The sequence below is a fragment of the Phascolarctos cinereus genome, unplaced genomic scaffold (genome assembly GCF_003287225.1).
Source record: "Phascolarctos cinereus isolate Bilbo 61053 unplaced genomic scaffold, phaCin_HiC Scaffold_4;HRSCAF=312, whole genome shotgun sequence".
In the NCBI taxonomy this organism is placed as follows: Eukaryota; Metazoa; Chordata; class Mammalia; order Diprotodontia; family Phascolarctidae; genus Phascolarctos; species Phascolarctos cinereus.
Genome location: NW_027555847.1, coordinates 230094745 through 230114803, shown reverse-complemented (window position 1 = coordinate 230114803; position 20059 = coordinate 230094745). Strand labels below are relative to the sequence as shown.

Sequence of the window (20059 nt, the reverse complement as noted above, 5' to 3'; positions counted from 1 at the left end):
AACAGGGAAAATAAAAGCAATAATCCCATATACTGCTTCGTCAAAATAAGTCCTTAATTTAAGTGAGTCATCCACTCATCCTCCACTAGTTTTTGCATTTTTAAAAGAGTAGTTTTCCTTAAGGGTTATCATTGTTTATAAGCCTGAACTTTTGTTTTCCTTAACATTCTTAGAATGTCTACTCCTGAACATTTTGATCTTTAAGGCACTACACAATGAAGTTCCCTTTAAAACAAATTAACAGAAGTGATTTAGGGATGGCTAAGATCTTTTAAATTCTCTTTTCTACTTTGGTTTATAAAGTAGTGGTAATTTGCTATTTAAGGGCCTAAAGCAAATTACATTCAAGTACATTTTCCTAAAAATCCAATGTTTGTAATAGTAATAGTAATTCTTTAAAAAAAAAAAAAGGAATCATGTCAAAAAATTCAGGTGTTTATTTAGAAAGTAGAAAAGTACATGGGATTCAAGGGGGAAGATTTAAAGAAAATTTTAACCTACAAACCTCCCAAATCCTTTTTCAAGTTACAAGTATTAGTAAGATGGGCATTAACATTGTAATTATACAATTACAGCAGAGCTTACACATGCTTAACATACATAATTACATTTAAAATAAGTTAAATAACTTTAAAAATATGTTCTATAATTTAATTGGCCTTTAAATGTTTTCCCTTTGGGAAACATCAGCTGAACTTAGGCTTTTTCTATCCAAGTGGTTAATTCTGAGTATTCCCCCCCCCTCCGCCCCCCCTTTAATGAGTTACTTTAAAAACTAGAGTTGTTGCAATGTTCAAAAGTTGTTTTTCTGAAGTGGAATCCAATAATCTTTGCATATCTATTATTGTTCAGAGTTAATGGTAGTGCAGGGAAAGGACTGGATACTTCACTATAAATATAAACTGGAAATATTATGAAGAGAAAGAAATCAAAGTTTAAGGAATAAAAGAAGGTTCAAATAATTTTGAATACAAACAATACCATCTATAATGAAACAGAAAAACATGGAAATTTGAGAGCTATAGTTCTGAACTATTTAAAATTCAAAAACCCTTAGAATTCAGGGCATGAAAATAAATATAAAATGGAAAACAGTGCAACAATGACCCTAATCAGAAACTTCCTTTTAATAAATAATCCCAAATAAAATGAAGTTTCACAAAATCTCATCTTTAACAAAATATATTACGCTACACATGTCAAAACACAAATTCTACCGTTTCTTCCTTTTAGGGCATTAGACTGCCAAAGCTTCACACAATGCACATTTTATTTCTCCATGGCATCCAGGTCTAACAGCAGTTAGTTGGAAGTGAGAAGTATTACAGAGAATCTGTAGCCACTAGAATGACCTCTAGTCTCATCTGCAGTAAATGACTTAGAGCTAAACCAGTCAGTTTTTACTTATAAACATATATTTCCATCATAAAAAAAACCTTAAGATCCTGTTATGCTCTCTGCTTTTACTGTAGTGTGTTTCATGAAGCTTTTGTATAGTTCAACATTAAAAAAATCTTGATTTTTAAAAGAATCTTTTTGGTACTGCTACATGATGGGTTTAATGTAACATTAAGCATAAAATGGCAACTACTTTGTATTGTATAAACTAATTCACAACTATCGGAAAAATTCTTAATCTAAGCAAATACAAGGCTGCAGCAATGATAAAGAGTACTGGAATACAAGGGAAAAAATAAACAAGTAAATAAAATGACTTTTGATCAGTGGCCATTCATTATTTTGCTTTCTGGCATATGGAAGAAATTATCTTCTTTGAGTTTCAAATGTTCTGGTAAATCCAGCTGTCGCTTAGCTTCTTCAATATCATCCTGAATTGCTGAAATAAGGGCATCTGTGAGGGCAGGAGATAAAAAGAATGTAAGCCATATACTTTGAAACAATCTGTATAAATTCACCACAGAATGAAAAATTTATGAAGAAACGATCATGATTTTGTTATAAATTTACATTCCTTGATTTGTCAGTAAGATTTAATTTACTTTAAAAACAAATTTGAGATGAGATTACCCTTGATCCTACTGCCACCACCAACACAAGCCCTAATCACATTATCCTTGTATTAATGAATATATCTTTCATATAGTGAAAAAAGATTCAGGAAGCATCTGGAATCAGGACCTGGGGCTTTAGTTCCAACTTTGCCACTTACTAGTAACATGAACTTGGGAAAATCATTTAACCTCTAAAAGGCTGTTTTCTCATCTATAAAATGGGGACAATACTTACAAATGTTAGTTTTGTGTACTACTATAGTTGTCTTCTAACTGTTCTCCTAAGTCTTGATTCATATTGTGTAGAATATATATATATATATATATATATATATATATATATATATAAAATGGCCATTTTTCTTCTTCAGAATCAACTGTGGCTCACGTGCAAATGCAAGTAGCCACTGGAGTAGGTCTTTTGTTGTGTAATTAAATGATGTAAAATAACCATGTTATATGGTTATTCTCTTGATGTACCAAATATTGTTAAAGTATTAACTAATAGGCATCAAATTGTCTCTAACTTGTTATTTTATAAAAAGAAATCTAAGAGTAAGATCTTATTACTTCATTCTTATGAAGGAATTCCTCTTAAGAGGAATAAAATGAAATTAATATTTAAGAAAAACTTACCAATTGAACTAAAGTTTCTCTCTGGTCTGATGTAGCCAGTGATGACTATACTAAGGATTTCCCCATAGAAGTCCTCTTTGAAGGTATGTATAATGTGAGTTTCCTATAAAGTAAAAATATTAGAGATCATTAATCCTAAAAGGGCAATAGAATCTGTACTTTGTGAACATAATTTAAATTGATTAAAATTTGAGTCTCTTCCTCCCACTCCATAACACTAAAAAAAAATAAAAGAAAACCCTAGAAATAAGTTATGTATAGTTAAAAAAAAAACCTGCTTTGGCAACGTCCAAAAATTGTCTCATTCTGTACCACAAGTTCCTAACTTCTTTGTTAGGAGATTGTAGGTATACTTTAACACTGGTCCCATGAAATGATGTTAGGCATTTGCACTGATCAGTTCTTAAGCCTTCCAAAGTTGTTTGGTTTTACATTCTTATGGTACAAAATATTATGGTATAAATATTCCACTGCATTCCCTTACTAAAATTTGTTCAACCATTTCCCTAACTTACAGGCACCCTCTTAAATTTCTAATTTTTTTTACTACTACAAAAAAGCAATCTTTGATTTCTTTGGGGTATCGATTTAGAAGCAGTATTACTGGGTCATACGCACAGAATTTAATTTAGGGGGCACAGTTCCAAACTGCTTTCCAGAAGGGCTGTACCAATTCACAGCTCTACCAAAATCAATGTGTCTTCCTGCAGCCCCTCCAGTACACCATTTTCCTCTTTTGTCAACTTTACCAATCTGATGAGTGCAAAGTAAAGCTCCAGTTACAATAATTTGAATCTAATTAATGGTGACTTGGAGTATTTTTTTGATGCAAGCTATCGATAGCTTGAATTTCATTCTTTAAAAACTGAAAAGTATCTCTGCCTATGAACCCTATAATAAATGTCTTCTGGGGGAAAATGAAAAATACTTAAATTTCCCTCCCAAGCCTTCTATATTATTCTCAGTAAAATACTTATTTCCTTAACAATATTAGAAACATGAAACCTTAGGAAAATATTAGATGAATAAGGAAACTGGCTTTCCTCCTTTTTTTTATGCAAACAAGATATTCAGAAATATACAGTGTAATAAAATGAAAATAAAATCCTTACCACAGATTTTTTAGTATTCTTGTAGTATGGGTTCCATCCTATGCTTAAAACCATCTTATGGACATCTCCATTTCCAACAGAGGCCCAACCATAGTAAATTCCGGTAGAGAAATCACATGGAAGATTATCTACTACTTGCTCTGGAAAGTTAGCTGAAAAATAAAACCATGATTTGAATGTTAATTTGGGAAGAGTTCTACATTAAATATTCATACCAGCCTTGCAAATACAAAGAAAAAGACAGACAACCAATATTGATGTGATTGCACAGTGCCTGGCACATAGTAGGCACTGTCAATGCTCATTCCCTCCCCTCTTCCTTCCTTTAGATTGTTAATTATCACAGATAGATGCCAAGTAATTCCTACAAACAGGTCAGAGGCAGACTGTTTCTGTTATTAGAGGGATCAACAGAACAGGTCCACTCTACTACCTGTTTTTGAAAAGCCCTTATGTCTTTCCACACACAAAAGCAGCAGTGCTCAGTACTTTTCCATTTCTCTTTGGCCCTGGCAAAGATGTGCTGGTCTTCCCCAGCCATGAATTTACTTCTTTTAGAAATACAACTTCCAAGTTATCTGACTTATCATTGCTAGTAGATCTTAAAGCAGGCATTAGGGAATTTCTAGAAAAGGAGTTAGATCCCCTTCCAAATCATTGCTAGCCCTCCCCCACTTCCAGATCTCAGGGCTCCTCCTAACTTGATGTGTCAGTTATCCAAACTTGAGTTGGTGGGTATTCAACCTCACCCCCCAGTTACATTAACAATCTAAAATAGGTCCTCTTAGCTCTATTCTACTACATTCTTTAGCATAATCTTTCAAAGAAGGCTAACTTTCATTTATAATATTATTGCTATGACACTAACTACAATGCTCTCTTTCATTAGAGCTGTGTTTTCAGGAACTAATCAATAAGAGAATTTGAGCTATCAGGATTTTAAGACTATTCCACCAATCAAGATTTCAAGCTGTCACAGAAAGTTTACATTCCACTATAACAATGTTGCTACAGACAAAACAGCTCTTCCTTCTTCCAATTATCCTTAGTTCCCCCCAAATTCTGTTCCAACTCAAGTCAATTTTCTATGGCCAACCTGGTGTTGAACTTCTGTCCAACCTTAGAGAAGCCAAGGGTCAATTTTACAACATGATGAATATAAGTTACTTGATAGCCAGGCCTTTTTATTTTTACTTTGTATACCCAGTATCTCAAACACCCTTAATAAATATTTAATAAGAAAGGACTTCAGTGGACTGCAAAGATTAGCATTAAAATTAAGTTAATCATGGGAGAGTCATGCATGAAAGATTTAGAAGCATTTTTGGTTGTTAAAGTCGTAGCTGAATGTACCACGTGTAATGAATTCCTCCAATAATAAATTATTGTCTAATTGTAGAAGTTTTGATATTTAAAAATGAGTTTCAGTTTGTTTTGACTATTCTCTATGACTTCTCCTTTGTATATCAAGCTAAAAACTACTAAAAATTCTATGAAGCTTACTGTGCTGAAGAAATTACTTTCACTAGTGTTTTTTCCTTGTTTCATAAATATTAATGAACAAGACATGTTCCTGTATTAACTGGATCTCTAGTTATTAATGTTTATATTCATAGTAAATGTGTTGTTTCATTTGATGTGAAAGAAGAAATAAATCTTACATTATAGATTTAGGTACTCTACTTCAAAAGTTACATTTACTAAGCCTACAGCTTCACAGCTAGCAGTAATGCAATCTAGTGATTTAAAGTTAGATGACTTTTAAATTACTCTATTAAGCAGGCCAAAGGTGATTTCTGGTAAACCATGGAAGTTCTGCGAGTTCTTATTAATCCTCAAGCTTAGTGTAACTAAATCAGCTCTTTTACAGACCTGAATTTCTTGCAGTTGTGGATGTAAAAGCTGTAGGGTAAACTGGCAGAGTAGGTGACCTACCAAGAGAGTAATCTTCCCATTTATTGCTCCTCTGGCTCACTTTCCTTGAGAAATAGAAAAATCTAAGGGTAGAACATTCCATGTTTCAAGTCTGAAGACTTGGGTTCACACAGTGCCACAACTTATTAACTGTGTAACCATGGCCAAATCACCTAACTTCTTAAGTTTCCTCATCAGTAAAATGGGAATAAATTTCCTTCCTCACTGGGTTGTTATGAGAATCTAAGGAAACAACATACTTGAAGTGCTCTGAAGATCTTCAAGTGCTCTATCAAGGCCAGGTATTATTCCTGCTCCTGTCTACTTAAAGTTGACCATAATATAAAATTTAAATATTTAAAATGGTAAGTTATAATTACTCAATATTTTTGAATGGTCTCAATGACATACTACTAAGTCAATGGTCCTTAACATAATGCGATTTTGAAAAACCAGACCCACAATCCAAGACAACAAGCAAAAACTGGCTAATTTTAAGATGACCTCGGGGCCAACGAGATTTTCCAACTACGGCTCACCAAGGTGAAGCTAATCTTCACCCTACAAGTGTGCAAGGTGTTTGTGAAGGTGTGTGGGTGTGGGAGGGTGGGGAAGTTACAAAGACCAAAGATTATCTCACTTGTAGAGATATTTGTTTAGAGGCCAGCCCAACCCGTTCATCAGATCCATTACCACCGAACGTAAAGGGTAACGGGGTAAAGACCCCCCAAAAGCCTGGCAGAAAGTAACAGCAGCGTGCTTGCCTCCCACAGGCAGGGCCGGGCTTTAACTTACCCGCCCTGGCAAGCACGGGCTAGTCTCGGTCAGTTTCTAACGCCCTTCCTCCGGGAAAGCGCCCGGTTTCCGTGACGCTCCGGTCAATGAGTCAGGTCAAGCCAGGGCCACGGCTGGGGGCGGGGGGGAGGCGGGTACAGCCCCCGGACCTTAAAACCCCCGACGGCTCGGAAAGACCTAGCTCCGACCGCCGATTCCTGATGCTCTAGGGCTCAGGTTCCCTGTTAGAGTGACAGGATGAGGCGGAGACGAGAGGAGGGTTCGGGCCAGTCAGTCCTTGATCCCACAAACCGGCCGGTCGGGGCCGTGAGGGATGCGCGCGCAGGGGGAGGCTCGCTCGGTGGCGGGGGGATTCCTAACCGTCTCGCCGCCCCCCATCCCAAGCGCTTACCTGTGGGGATGCCGAGCTGCTTGGAGCCGCGTCCGAAGCCCCTCACCACTTTACCCCGGCAGAAATAAGGCAGGTGTTTCATCCTGCCGCCGGCTCCGGGCTCGGGAGACGGCCCGGGCGAAGAGTCCGGAGGAGCCGCCGTGGAACTCAGGGCAACGGTCCCCCCGGGCCAGCCGGGAGCTGGGGGGAGGGGGGAAGGAGGAGGGGGAGGGCGGGAGAACCCTGAGGGCGCGAGGCGGGAGGGCGAGCAGGGGCGCGTGCGCGGCGCGAGCCCCGCCGCCAGCGGCCCCCACCCGAACGCCGCAGGACAAGGGCGCGCGACAGAACCTCCGCACGCCACTGACCCAACAGAAGCCGCAATAGCTCACCGAAGCCGGCTGAAGCGGAAATCTATGAGGGAGGAGGGCGGAGAAGAAACGGAGGGCGGGGAGGGGAGGGAGGAAGAGCGGGAAGGCGCGTTCCCATTGGGCAGCCCGCATGGCTGCCGGTTTCTCCAGGCGGGTCTCCGCTCGCTTTTTTTTCTTTACATAATGCTCTCCTCCGCCTCCCCTCCGCCTTCTTTTCTAATGGACTAGCCCAGCCGGGGCTCGGCGCATGCGCAAAGGCCCGTCCTCGCGCCCCTGCGGGTCAGAACCAGAACGAGAAGTAGCTGGTTCTAGAACCGTCGTCCTTGATTTCGTATATGTTCGCTGTTGATTATGAGGGCTGGATATTCAAATTCAGGCTTTGGAAAAACTGGTCCAAATGGTCAGTTCACCCAGCATGGCCTCCAGATGCGGCTGCTCTCCCTGCAGTGTTGGCCTAGCCTCACTTATTTCTGTGGCGATCGTGCCCATTGACCGGAGCTGATCCCACGTGCGAACACCAGGAAGTCCTTTCAGCACCCCCTCACCCTCCGCGGCTCTAGGGTCTGGCCGAAGGGTCACTAGAAGTCAGCCAGCCCATCGGTACAACTTCATATCACTCCAGGCAGAGCAGAGGCTGGCGCAGGTAGTGTCACGTGGGGGCAGAAAATTGTATTTGAACTGGAGCTGGTCCAATTTTTGGAAAATATGTGAGGTTTGAGTTAGAGCAGGCAGGCATTTGTAGGGCTCCCAAAATGGATCCAAAATAGAAAAGCAAACATTGGTAAAGAGCATTGTGGTAGATGTCAGAGTAGATTAAAAAGAAAAAGTTTAGCCAACAAGCAGTCACTAGCATGAACAAATTCACGGGCTAGTGGAGGGAAACATAATCCCAAATGAGAGATAGGTACCAGAATCTGAGATTAGTGCATTAGAGAACTACTCGCAGTACCCTATGAATCGACTCACCTCGTGCACTGAAAACAGCACAACAAAAGGGAACAACTAGAGAGAACAAAGGCAAAGATGCTTGAGCATGAATGAAGTGTGCCAGATATTAAGGGTATAGGATGCCTAGAGTAAAGTAATTTGAGATAAGACTGGAAAAGTAGGATCATGCCAGGTTATTGGGAGGGGGAGAGGGGAAGGGCTTAAATACCATGCAGAGGAGTTTAAATTATACACCAGAGCCACTAGAAATTATTTTGTTAGTAATTTGGTTGGCTGAAAAAGGTAAAGGTGCGAAAGAATTGAATTGTTAGGTTATTACCGTGTGGTCCAGGTGAGTGATACAATGAGAACAGTGTATTGGGGGAGTAGCAGTAGGAATAGAAAGAAGATCATGGATTTGAGAGATATTGTAGAGAGAAATTAAAAGGTAGAGAAATGTAGAAGTAAGGTAATTTATATAAAAATGTAGAGGTAATAGTCAGAGATAACCCAAGGCTAAAATTATGGGAGACCAGTAAACAGTGGTGCCCCAGATAGAAATTCTGAAGTCAAGAGCTGGAGAGAGGAAAACATGAACCCAGTTTTAACATTGAATTTCAGTTGCCAGTAGGGATACCCAGATAGAAGTGAGGTCAAGGCTGGAGAATAACAGATTTGGGAATCATCTGCATAGACAGTGGTTGAAGCTGTGTTTGCCAAGGGAAAAATGTTTTAAGAAAAGTGGGAGAGATTCAAGCCGATCTTTGAGGGAGCACCCTGATGCAAAATTTTTCGTGGTGCTTGCTGCTGTTTGTCCTTCGTTCTTGAAGAGCACCAGGACACCAGGAAGGTGATGCCATGACATGCAAGTGAATTGGATTTAAGTGAGGGAAGGCTGTGCAAAGTCACCAGCCTCAGTTTCTCCTCCAGAGCCATTTGGGTCCAGTGGCCAGATATCGATCAGGATAACTGGAGATGGCCCAAGATGCAGTGGAGAATGTTGGTCCTTTTGAGCTAATGTCTTTAACAGGTCTCAGTTTCTGGTCCTTACTAGCCACTGCATGAATAACTCAGCAAGGGCTACAAACAGGTAGGTACACTGCAGTTTATCTACTCAAAGACTATGACACTCTAGATGATGTTTATATGTGTCTTAAAATTCCACATCTATGTACTCTCTCATCCTGAGCTGTGTGACCCAGGGTTTGGGTAAGATAAGGTAAGGCCCATTTTTATTAAGTCATGTCCAACTGTTTTTGACCCCATGAACCATAGCATGCCATGCCCTTGTATTCCCCAAGGGCAGGCTAACAAAGCAGTTTTGGGAAAGATCTGATAAGTCAAGGGTGAATTTAAAAGATAGTTTCTTTTTCTTTCTTTTATTTTTGTTATTCTCAGAACATTTGCATTTTTAATTTTATTACATAGTTTCTTTTTAAAATTAATTTATTTTGATTTATCAACAATCAATTCCATAGGCTTTTGAGTTTTCTCCCTCTCCCCAAGACTGGCTCCCAATCTGATATAAGCTATACATATACATTCCTATTAAACATATTTTCACATTAGTGATATTGTAAGTAAGAATTAGAACCAATAGGAGTAACCACCAGAAAGAGGAAACAAAACACAAGAGAAGAAAAATAAATAGCAAGTAGTATGCTTCTATCTGCATTTAAACTCCATAGTTCTTTCTTTGGATGTGTATGGTATTTTCCATCGTGAGGCCTGTGGAGATGTCTTAAATCCTTGTATTGCTGAGAAGGGTTAAGTCTACCAATATTAGTACCTAACTGATTTTGTTATTTCCTTCTAGAGCCAAATCTGATAAGAGTAAGGTTCAAACAATGCTCATCTCCCTCTCTTCTTTCCCTCTGCTGTAATTGGTTTTTGTGCTTTTTACTATAATGTAATTTACTCTTGTCTGCCTCTTCCTTTCCTTTTCTTTCTGTACAATTTTCTTAATTGGATCAGATTAATCCACTTACTTGGATCCATTTAACCCACTTGATTAGATTTTTTTTTAATCATTACATCAAAGTCAACTTATACCTACCCCCTTTATATATACCCTTTAACATGGTATAATAACTATACCGTTCTCGAGGGTTAGAAGTGTCATCTTCCTTTGTAGGGATATAAACAGTTTACCCTTATTAATAACATGTTTTTTCTCTTTCTGTCCCATTAACATTATTATATCTCTCTTGAGTCTTGTATTTAAAGATCAAATTTTCTGTTGAGTTGTGGTCTTTTTATCAGGAAGGTTTGGAAGTCCCCAATTTTGTTGAATATCCATTTCCTCCCCTGAAAGATTGTCCTCATTTTAGCTGGGTTAAAAGATGCATTTTCAAAGAAGAAAAAGGGTGCTTAAACTATTACGATAGCCTATAGCATAGCTATTCACACCAGACCAAAGAAAACTGTCTCTCCTTTATCAGTCAATTAACATTTAGTTGGCTCCTACTTAGTACTTTGTTGGGAGAAAGAAAAGTAGGTGAGTTTCTAGAAATTCAATTTACATTTTTAATTGTATGTGTTTAGAATACAAAAGAAAAATAGAATTCAAACTGTTCAGTAGTTTGAATAGAATTGTTCAAAATCCTAGTGGGTTGTTTTTTGTTGTTGTTGTTGTTTTGGTAGATATAAAGTGATTGGGGGAATATCTGAGACATTCAGTATATTTATATAATAAGAGCAAATTTAGCATGGAATGGGGTTAGTTTCTCCCAAAAATCTACTTTTCAACAATTCTCCCTTTGGCCCTGGATTAAAATTTTTTAAATCACTGGGCCTTCTAAAGATTCACAGTACTAGAAGACAGTTATTTGTACAGACCATGATCAGTTTGACCAGGAATAGGAAAAAAATAAATGAAGAAGTCTGAATAAAACTTCTTAACACGATTGGGGGGGCCATAATCATTTCCAAAACTCATAGCCATCTTATACAACTTTCAGACCTATTGATTTAAACATTTGTAACTATTTGGCAAAATTATCCACATTCAGAGGAAGGGAACCCAGACCTCGAGAGTAGGCTCTTAAAGACACCTAAGGTGCACCCAGTCACAAGTTGAGATGTAATAGAACAATTTTACAAGGAATTAACACAGAGAACTTGAATTTAAACTTTGATTTGTGTTCCAAATCTGACACTGAGGTACTTTTCCATTAGAGTCAGGGTTCAGTAACAAATAATAGACAATAAACATAACTATATTTAGAAAGACCAAAAAAACCCCCCAAAAAACCAGGGAACAGGAATATATCTTAATGTCCATTAGGCTTCTTGATCCATTATCTTGGGATTTAGTTTTCTACTATGTGAAATGATCTGCTTCCTTGAAACATTTTCCCTTGGAATTTTTCTTTCAAAGGGATCTGTCCTAGACTGTGGTCTACAAGTTGTCTGGCTTGGTCTACTTATACTCAAAAGACATACATATCTGAATCAACATTTTGGGTCTGAAAGTATCAAGTGTCAGTTATCAACAGTACCTGAATTGAGCTTTCCAGATTTTGTAAAAGAACTACGCAGGAAAAATGAGCATGATTTTTCGGGGGAGGAGATGGATATTCAACAAAATAGGGGACTTCTAAACCTTCCTGAAAAAAAGACCAGAGCTCAATGGAAAATTTGATCTTCAAATACAATACTCAAGAGAGACATAAAAAAGGTAAATGGGACAGAAAGAAACAACAACATGTTATTAATAAGGGCAAACTGTTTACATCCCTACAAGGGAAGATGACACTTGTAACTCTTGAGAACTGTATTGTTATTACACCACGTTAAAGGGGTATACATAGAGGGGGGTGGGTATAAATTGACTTTGATAAAAAAAAATCTTATCAAGTGGGTTAAATGGATCCAAGTAAGTGGATTAATCTGATCTAACTAAGAAAATGTACTGAGAGAAAGGGAAAGGAGGAGATAGACAAAGGTAAATTACTGTATAGGAAAAGGCACAAACACCTATTACAGTAGAGGGAAAGAAGGGAGGGAGATGAGCATTGTTTGAACCTTACTCTCGGATTTGAAAGGGAATAACATAATCAGGTATAGAAATCTAACTTGCCATACACTCAGTAGGAGGGAAAAGGGAAAGAAAAGGGAGGGGGCCGATAGAAGGGAAGCGGGACTGAGGGAGGCAGTGGTCAAAAGCAAAACACTAGTGAGGAGGGAAAGGGAGAAAGGAGAAAGAAATGCATAAGGGGGGGGAATAAGATGGAGAAAAAGACAGTAATAACTGTGAATATGAATAACATGAACTCTCCCCTAAAACTGAAGCAGGTAGCAGAATGGATTAAAAACCATAATCCTGCAATGTGGTGTTTACAGGAAACACATTTGAAACAGACCTATAGATCTTATCAAAAGAGATAAGGAAGGAAAGTACATCCTGCTAAAAGACACCATAGGCAAGGATGTTACTACACATATATGCATCAAATGGTATAGCATCCAAATTCTTAAAGAAGAAGTTCAGGAAGTTACAGGAAGAAATAGCAAAACTATACTAGTGGAGGATCTCAACCTTCCCCTCTCTGAACTAGATAAATCTAACCACAAAATAAACAAGAAGTTAAGGAGGTGAATAGAATAGTAGAAAAGTTAGGTATGATAGACCTCTGGAGAAAATTGAATGGCAATAGAAAGGAATACGCTTTTTTCTTGGCAGTACATGGTACGTACACAAGAACTGACCATGTACTAGGGCATAAAAACCACACAATCCAGTGCAGAGAGGCAGAAATATCAAATGCATCCTTTTCAGATCATGATGCAATAAAAATTATATGTAATAAAGGGCCATGGAAAGATGGACTAAAAAATAATTGAAAACTGAATAATCCCTAAAAAATGAATAGGTCAAACAACAAATCATAGAAACAATAACTTCATTCAAGAGAATGACAGTAATGAGACAACATACCAAAACTTATGGGAAGCAGCAAAAGCAGTTCTTGGGAGAAGTTTTATATCTCTAAATGCTTACGTGAATAAAATAGAAAAAGAGGAGATCAATTGTTAGGGATCTGTAAGGATGTAGAGGGCCACAGACAGTTCACGAGATCTCACTGAAGGGCTGAGGCCCCTCTCGGGTGCTCTTCTGTGTGCAAATTGCCTGGTTCGGTGCTCCATCCTATGCATCTCTAACTTCCCTAGTTGCTCATTAGTCATTAACAGTGTATTTGTGATTGGTAGTAGGTAAGTGCACGGACTGTGCGCATACTGTCCTTGAGCACAGCACGTCATTGTAACTCATGAAAAAGTGCCTGTTATTTTACTATATAAGTAAGTGCTTTGCTAAAAATAAAGAGTTGCTGCCATCCTTTCTCCTGCCTCATCAATGTGTGCTCAGAGTGAAAGATCAAGCTGGTCTTGATTCTTCAGGTGATTGGGAAACCCTAGGTCCTAGGTAGGCTCTGTAGCCAAGTGAAAAGGTCGCGACAAACTGGCGCCCAACATGGGGCATGCACTGCTGCCATCAAGCTGCATTGAACATACGGAGAGTGAGACAGCTGCAGGAAATAGTCGGGATGCGTCTGGACCAAGAAGACGCGACACCCACATCAAGACACCGAGGTCTGTTGGAGCCAGGCAGCCTCTTAGAAAGAGGTCTCCGACTCGTATCCCATTGCAAGATATGGAGTGGTAAGAGAATTTCTTATCATGGGGCAAAATCTAGGTAAACTCTCAGATAAGGAACAGAATGTTCGGGTAATATATAAAGTGATTAAGGAACAGGGGCGCTTGGTAACTCCTAAGAAAATAAGAGAGTTTGTAGACATTATTGATATAACATCTCCATGGCTTCCAAGGGAAGGGAGTTTTGACTTAGAACAATGGAAGATAGTGGGGGAACAATGGACAGAATTTTGTAATAGCAAAGGCCCAAAATCAGTTCCTCTGGGTACTTTCACTATCTGTAATCTTATAAAAATGGGCTTGCAAGCAGATACACAGGGTGAGAAGAGAAAATTCCCTGCCTGTACTCAAACAACTTCCTTGTTGTGCTCACCTAACAATAGTAGAGCAGGCTCTCCTGAGGGAGAGAGCAGACCTAAGACTTATAGGTTATATCCTGACTTAGCTGAATTAAAAATGGAACAGGCAGAGGAATGGCCAGAACCCCTTCCCCCATGGGATGATATTAGCTGCACAAAAAATGAGGAAGTTTTGGGAGCCGTGGGAAAAGAGGAAGCTCCCCCAGTGAGGCATGAGGGAGTTGGTCAGCAGGATAGAAAAAAGGAAGAAAGAAATTCAAGTTTGGCTAGACAGTCATCTAGGGTCAAACATTGTCCTTACAATTAGAACTATCTCCTCTGCAAAAGGCAATTCAGACAAGTAAAGGAGAGGATTTAAAGGAGTTGGGATCCTTACAATTTTATCCAGTTATTGAGGAAAATGATCCAAACAACCCTGGTCAGGTGAGAAGGAGACATGAACCTTTGGATTTGAGTTTGATTAAGGATTTAAAAAAATCTTGCACTCTGGCTATACTTCAGCTTATACACTGTTAAACCTGGAGAGCATTTCATATAGTATATTGACACCTAATGATTGGAAAGCTATTGCAAGGGCTGTGTTAGCACCAGGAGAAGCAGTTTTTCGGCTGGCAGAATTCTCTGAACAATGTAGACAGATGGCACTCCGGATTGCTCCTGGTCAAGCACAGACTATGTCTAAAGTATGTTTTAATTGTGGGAAACAGGGACACTTTAAAAGGGTGTGTTGCTCAAGAGTACAAAAACCACGACAGGGATTTGACCATCCCAATACCCCTTGTCCGAGATGTGGTAAATCAGGTCATTGGGCTTCAGAATGCAGAAATCAGGGAAACAGGAGCAGGGGGCCTCCCTCACGGCCCCCCGAGACAGCAACAGTGGGGAATGATGAGTACGGAAAACAACCCAGAAGATCAGGGAACAAATCAGGGAACAGAATGAAGAAACAAGTATGCTGCCTTGTTAGCCATGAGACCCCCTCCTTCATAGATATAATTATCATCAGAAGTGCTGGCAATTATAAGTTGCCTGCTCATTCCTGTTGTGAAGTACCAATATTTCCTACACCTTTTATAAAACCAGGCCCATTTGCTTTAATCATTTCCCCACCAACTACAATGTATACACAATTCCACACACAGTGGTTTTCGATGACATATTAAAACATGTGCCTATTGTTAACACCAATGATGAGGACGCATTTATAGAAGAAGGCCAATGGGTTGCACAGGGTATAATTTTTCATAGTCACATTGGACAGTCCATGGCAACCCCCTACAACAGGTAATACTGAGGCATTATTTATAACCACTATTTCTCAGGAACGGCCTATGTGCACCATATTCCTTAATGGCTTACCTTTTACAGGGTTGTTAGATACAGGTGCAGATAAAACAGTTATCCCACAACGTTGTTGGCCACCCCATTGGCAGAAACAACTTGCCTATCAACAATTAACAAGTATAGGAGGAAGACAAGAAACAGAAATTTCTTCTCTACCCATCCACTGGGATAAAGAAGATAAGTCAGGGATTATATATCCTTATATAGTCAGTGGTTTGCCTGTTATTCATTGGGGAAGAGATGTATTAACTCAATTAGGTGTGACATTAGCAACAAATTTATAGCCAAGGCTACTGTTGAGGCAGAGTGCACCCCAATAGCACCAATAAAAATGAAATGGAAATCAAATGATCCTATATGGGTGGAACAGTGGCCTCTTAGTAAAGAAAAAATCTCTGCCTTACAAGAAATAGTACAACAACAGTTAAGTAAGGGACATATTGAAGAAAGTACAAGTCCTTGGAATTCTCCGGTTATTTGTTATTAACAAAAAATCAGGCAAATGGAGAATGTTAACAGATTTAAGAAAAGTAAATGACACTTTACAGCCTATAGGAGCTTTACAACCAGGTCTTCCATCACCTAATATGATTCCTAGAGGCTGGCCCTTATGGGTTATTGATATTGCAGATTGTTTTTATTCAATTCCATTACATGAACAAGACAAAGAGAGGTTTGCATTTTCTATTCCTAGTGTAAATGTGCAAGAACCTTATATGAGATATCAATGGAAAGTCCTCCCTCAGGGTATGAAAAATAGTCCCACTATGTGTCAATATTATGTAGCTAAAGTGTTACAGCCAATAAGACAGCAGTTTCCTCAAGCACTTTGCATATATTACATGGATGACATTTTATGTGCTCATCCTAATCCTGAAGTGTTAGAAAAAATTTTACAAAAGACACAAGATGTGTTGCAAAGTCATGGGCTTCTGATAGCTCCAGAAAAGGTTCAGAAATATCCTCCATATCAATATTTAGGTCACCAGATACTTCAAGAAGAAATAGTCCTACATCCTCCAGCAATAGACCTAAAAAAATTGAAAACACTTAATGATTTTCAGAAAATTATAGGAGATATACAGTGGCTTTGATCACAGATTGGCATTCCAAATTATAAATTGATACCCTTGTATGATTGCCTTAAAGGTGATCCTCAATTAGATTCACCCTGGATACTGACCCCTGAGGCGAAGCAAACGTTGTTGTATATTCAGGAACAAGTAGTTGGAGCACACACAAACAGAATTGATAGGCATGAAAGTATGGAGGCGTCTATATTTAATACCCCAAATTCTCCAACAGCAGTGATACATCAAAAAAACAGAAGCTTTTGGAATGGGTATATTTACCATCTCAGCCAAAAAACACTTTAAGTAATTATATGGCTTTGATAGGGGACTTAATACATAAAATTGACAACAGTTGTTTAACGTTATGTGGCACACATCCAGAAGTCGTGTACCTTCCATTTTCTCAACAAATAATTGAAATGGCAATACAAACAATGCCTAACTGGCAAATGAATATCAATTTGAAAACCCCTTAAATATCATGCAATCTTTGAGAACTGGCCTTGGATAAAACCCATGCATACATCAGGTGAACTTGTACCTGGGATCAATGTTTTTACTGATGCCATGAAAATGAGCAAGGCCTCCATCTGGTGCCCTAAAAGAAAGGAATTACATGTGATCAAAACACCTTTTATCTCCACACAACAGAATGAATTATATGCTGTCTATTGTGCATTTAAAAAATATGAGGAGCCAATGAATATCATCACAGATAGTAAATATGTACAAGGAATCCTAAAACACCTAGAGACTGCAATAATAAAAAATACTGGTAATAATATCTGTCAGTTGCTTCATGATATAGAACATTATATACAGAATAGAACAGAAAAATTTTATGTTTTGCATGTTCAGTCCCACACACTTGCTCCAGGACCAATTTTTGAAGGTAATGATTTTGTTGATAAATCTTAAACAATGAATGTGTAAATAGCAAGGAATTGTCATAATAAATTACATTTATCTGCTAGGTCTTTAAGAACTTTATATGGCATAATAAAATCCCAAGCACGTGAAATTGTTAAGCGATGTGCTACTCGTGTGCCTTTTCAGCCCCCTTTCCGTGTTGATGTACATAACCCCAAGGGACTTACACCTAATGCCTTATGGCAAATGGATGTTACTCATTATTCTCCCTTTGGAAGACAAAAGTATGTTCATGTTCCTATTGATACTTATTCAGGCTTTATTTTTGCTACTGCTCAAGCAGGTGAGGCTATTCGCAATGTTATTAATCATTTGCTTCATTGTTTTTCCTTCACTGGCCCACCTCAATGCTTAAAGACTGATAATGGTCCTGCATATATTTCACAGGGTTTTAAAAAGTTTTGTACTGAGTTCTCTTTTAGTCACACTCCTGGCCTTCCCTATAATCCTCGTGGTCAGGCCATAGTTGAGCGTGCCAATCATACCTTGAAAATGGTGCTCCAAAAACAAAAAGGGGGAGCTAATGGATCCCCGTGGCATCAATTAAACACTGCACTCTACATTATAAATTACTTAAAATTCGAGTGTTGCAACCTCTCTCCTGCAATGAAATATCTGGCAGGAAATGACAACAGTAATAGTGAAACCACTAAATCAAACAGATTCCTTTTTCCTGAACACAATATAAAAGTCATGTGGAGATACGTTGATGGTGCCTGGCAGGGCCCAGGGCAGGTACTAACCTGGGAACAAGGGTTTGTTCTTATTTCCACAGGTGATGGAGAACTTTGGGTTAGAATGAAGGATGTCCGCATTATCCATTCAGAAGGGACAAGGCAAGCAGAAGAGAAAACACAGGCCGACCAGGAATAAAAGGAGTTGAAAGAATAAGAAGAAGGCACTACAAGAACTTTTAACCAAACTCTGACTCTTGTTGTTGTCGTCAGCAGTGGTACAGAACACAGCAGCAGCAGAGACAGGAAATACAACAAGATGGGCTTTTGTGACAAAACTGCCATGGCCAAGACTAGTTACATGGGAAGAGACAATACCTGATGTTATTTTACAAGGGGAATGCATCTGCAGGATTGGGGAAGGAATTTAATTTTACACCTCAAAAGAATGGGTCAATTACAGTAAAGTTTAAGTTTCAAAGATTGGTATGAGTCACGTTCTGATCATATTTTTGGAATAATAGACCAAAGAAATCAATTAGCAATTGTTAGGAAGAGGAGATGTATTTCATGTGTAGCATTAGGAATTGTATCGCTTATAGCTATCATAACTGCTTCTGTATCTTTATCTCAATCTGTATCTATTGCAAGAAATGAAATGGTTCAAGCTGATTTTATGAATCAATTAAATTGCAATGTATCAAAGGGTTTTCAAGCACAAAATAGGATGGACAAAGAATTTTACCATATACTTGAGGGAATGAAGGAAACCATTATTGAAATAGGTACCGAATTGGATATTTTAGAATATAGAACACATTTGAAATGTGATTATAGGTATGAATTCATTTGTCTTACCAATGTTAAATACAATGACTCGCAATGGGACTGGCAGAGAATATGTAGACATCTGAATGGGCTATTTGGGAATTCTACTGTTGCGTTGAATATTGATGATTTATATAAAATTGCTGATGATATTGCGAGGGCAGCTGATGAAGATTTGATGCCAGATAAGACTGCCTAACATATACTTGATTGGATAGATAACATCCATGACCCTTTTAGTAACCTTGGACTTTGGCTTATATCTTTATTAAATAGTCTTCTTTGTTGCCATTATGTTTGATATTGCTGGCCATGCTGTGTTTTGAGCCGTGTTTGCTCAGGTGCATAGCTAATCAGATAAAGGACTTTGGGACTGAGCTTCATGTGCTCTGTCTCCGGCAAAAACAAAAAGGGGGAATTGTTAGGGATCTGTAAGGATGTAGAGGGCCACAGACAGTTCACGAGATCTCACTGAAGGGCTGAGGCCCCTCTCGTATGCTCTTCTGTGTGCAAATTGCCTGGTTCGGTGCTCCATCTTATGCATCTCTAACTTCCCTAGTTACTCATTAGTCATTAACAGTATATTTGTGATTGGTAGTAGGTAAGTGCACGGACTGTGCGCGTACTGTCCTTGAGCACAGCACGGGCTATACGTCATTGTAACTCATGAAAAAGTGCCTGTTATTTTACTATATAAGTAAGTGCTTTGCTAAAAATAAACAGAGTTGCTGCCATCCTTTCTCCTGCCTCATCAATGTGTGCTCGAAGTGAAAGATCAAGCTGGTCTTGATTCTTCAGGTGATTGGGAAACCCTAGGTCCTAGGTAGGCTCTGTAGCCAAGTGAAAAGGTCACGACAATGAATGAATTGGGCATACAACTGAAAAAAAAACTAGAAAAAGAACAAATTAAAAATCCTCAATTAAACACTGGTAGGAATACTGAAAACCAAAGGAGAAATTAAGAAGATTGAAATTAAGAAATCTATTAAACTAATAATACTAAGAGCTGGTTTTATGAAAAAAAACCAATAAAATAGATAAACTTTTGGTTAATTTTAAAAA

At 38.6% G+C, this 20059-nt stretch overlaps 1 protein-coding gene and 1 long non-coding RNA gene across 2 annotated transcripts; one reads left to right on the top strand and one right to left on the bottom strand.

The window, feature by feature from the left end:
* Positions 1-419: 419 nt before the first annotated feature.
* On the bottom strand, positions 420-7455 carry LOC110223166 (riboflavin kinase). Its single transcript, XM_021008524.2, is given in 5 exon segments — positions 420-1852; positions 2649-2751; positions 3761-3912; positions 6861-7038; positions 7040-7455. Coding segments are annotated over 5 exon segments (864 nt in total). The 5' UTR covers positions 7340-7455; the 3' UTR covers positions 420-1721.
* Positions 7456-7884: 429 nt separating this feature from the next.
* LOC110223167 (uncharacterized) lies at positions 7885-19736 on the top strand. Its single transcript, XR_013486055.1, has 2 exons — positions 7885-13795; positions 18271-19736. It is a non-coding gene; the product is annotated as an uncharacterized LOC110223167 (long non-coding RNA).
* The last annotated feature ends 323 nt before the right edge of the window (positions 19737-20059 follow it).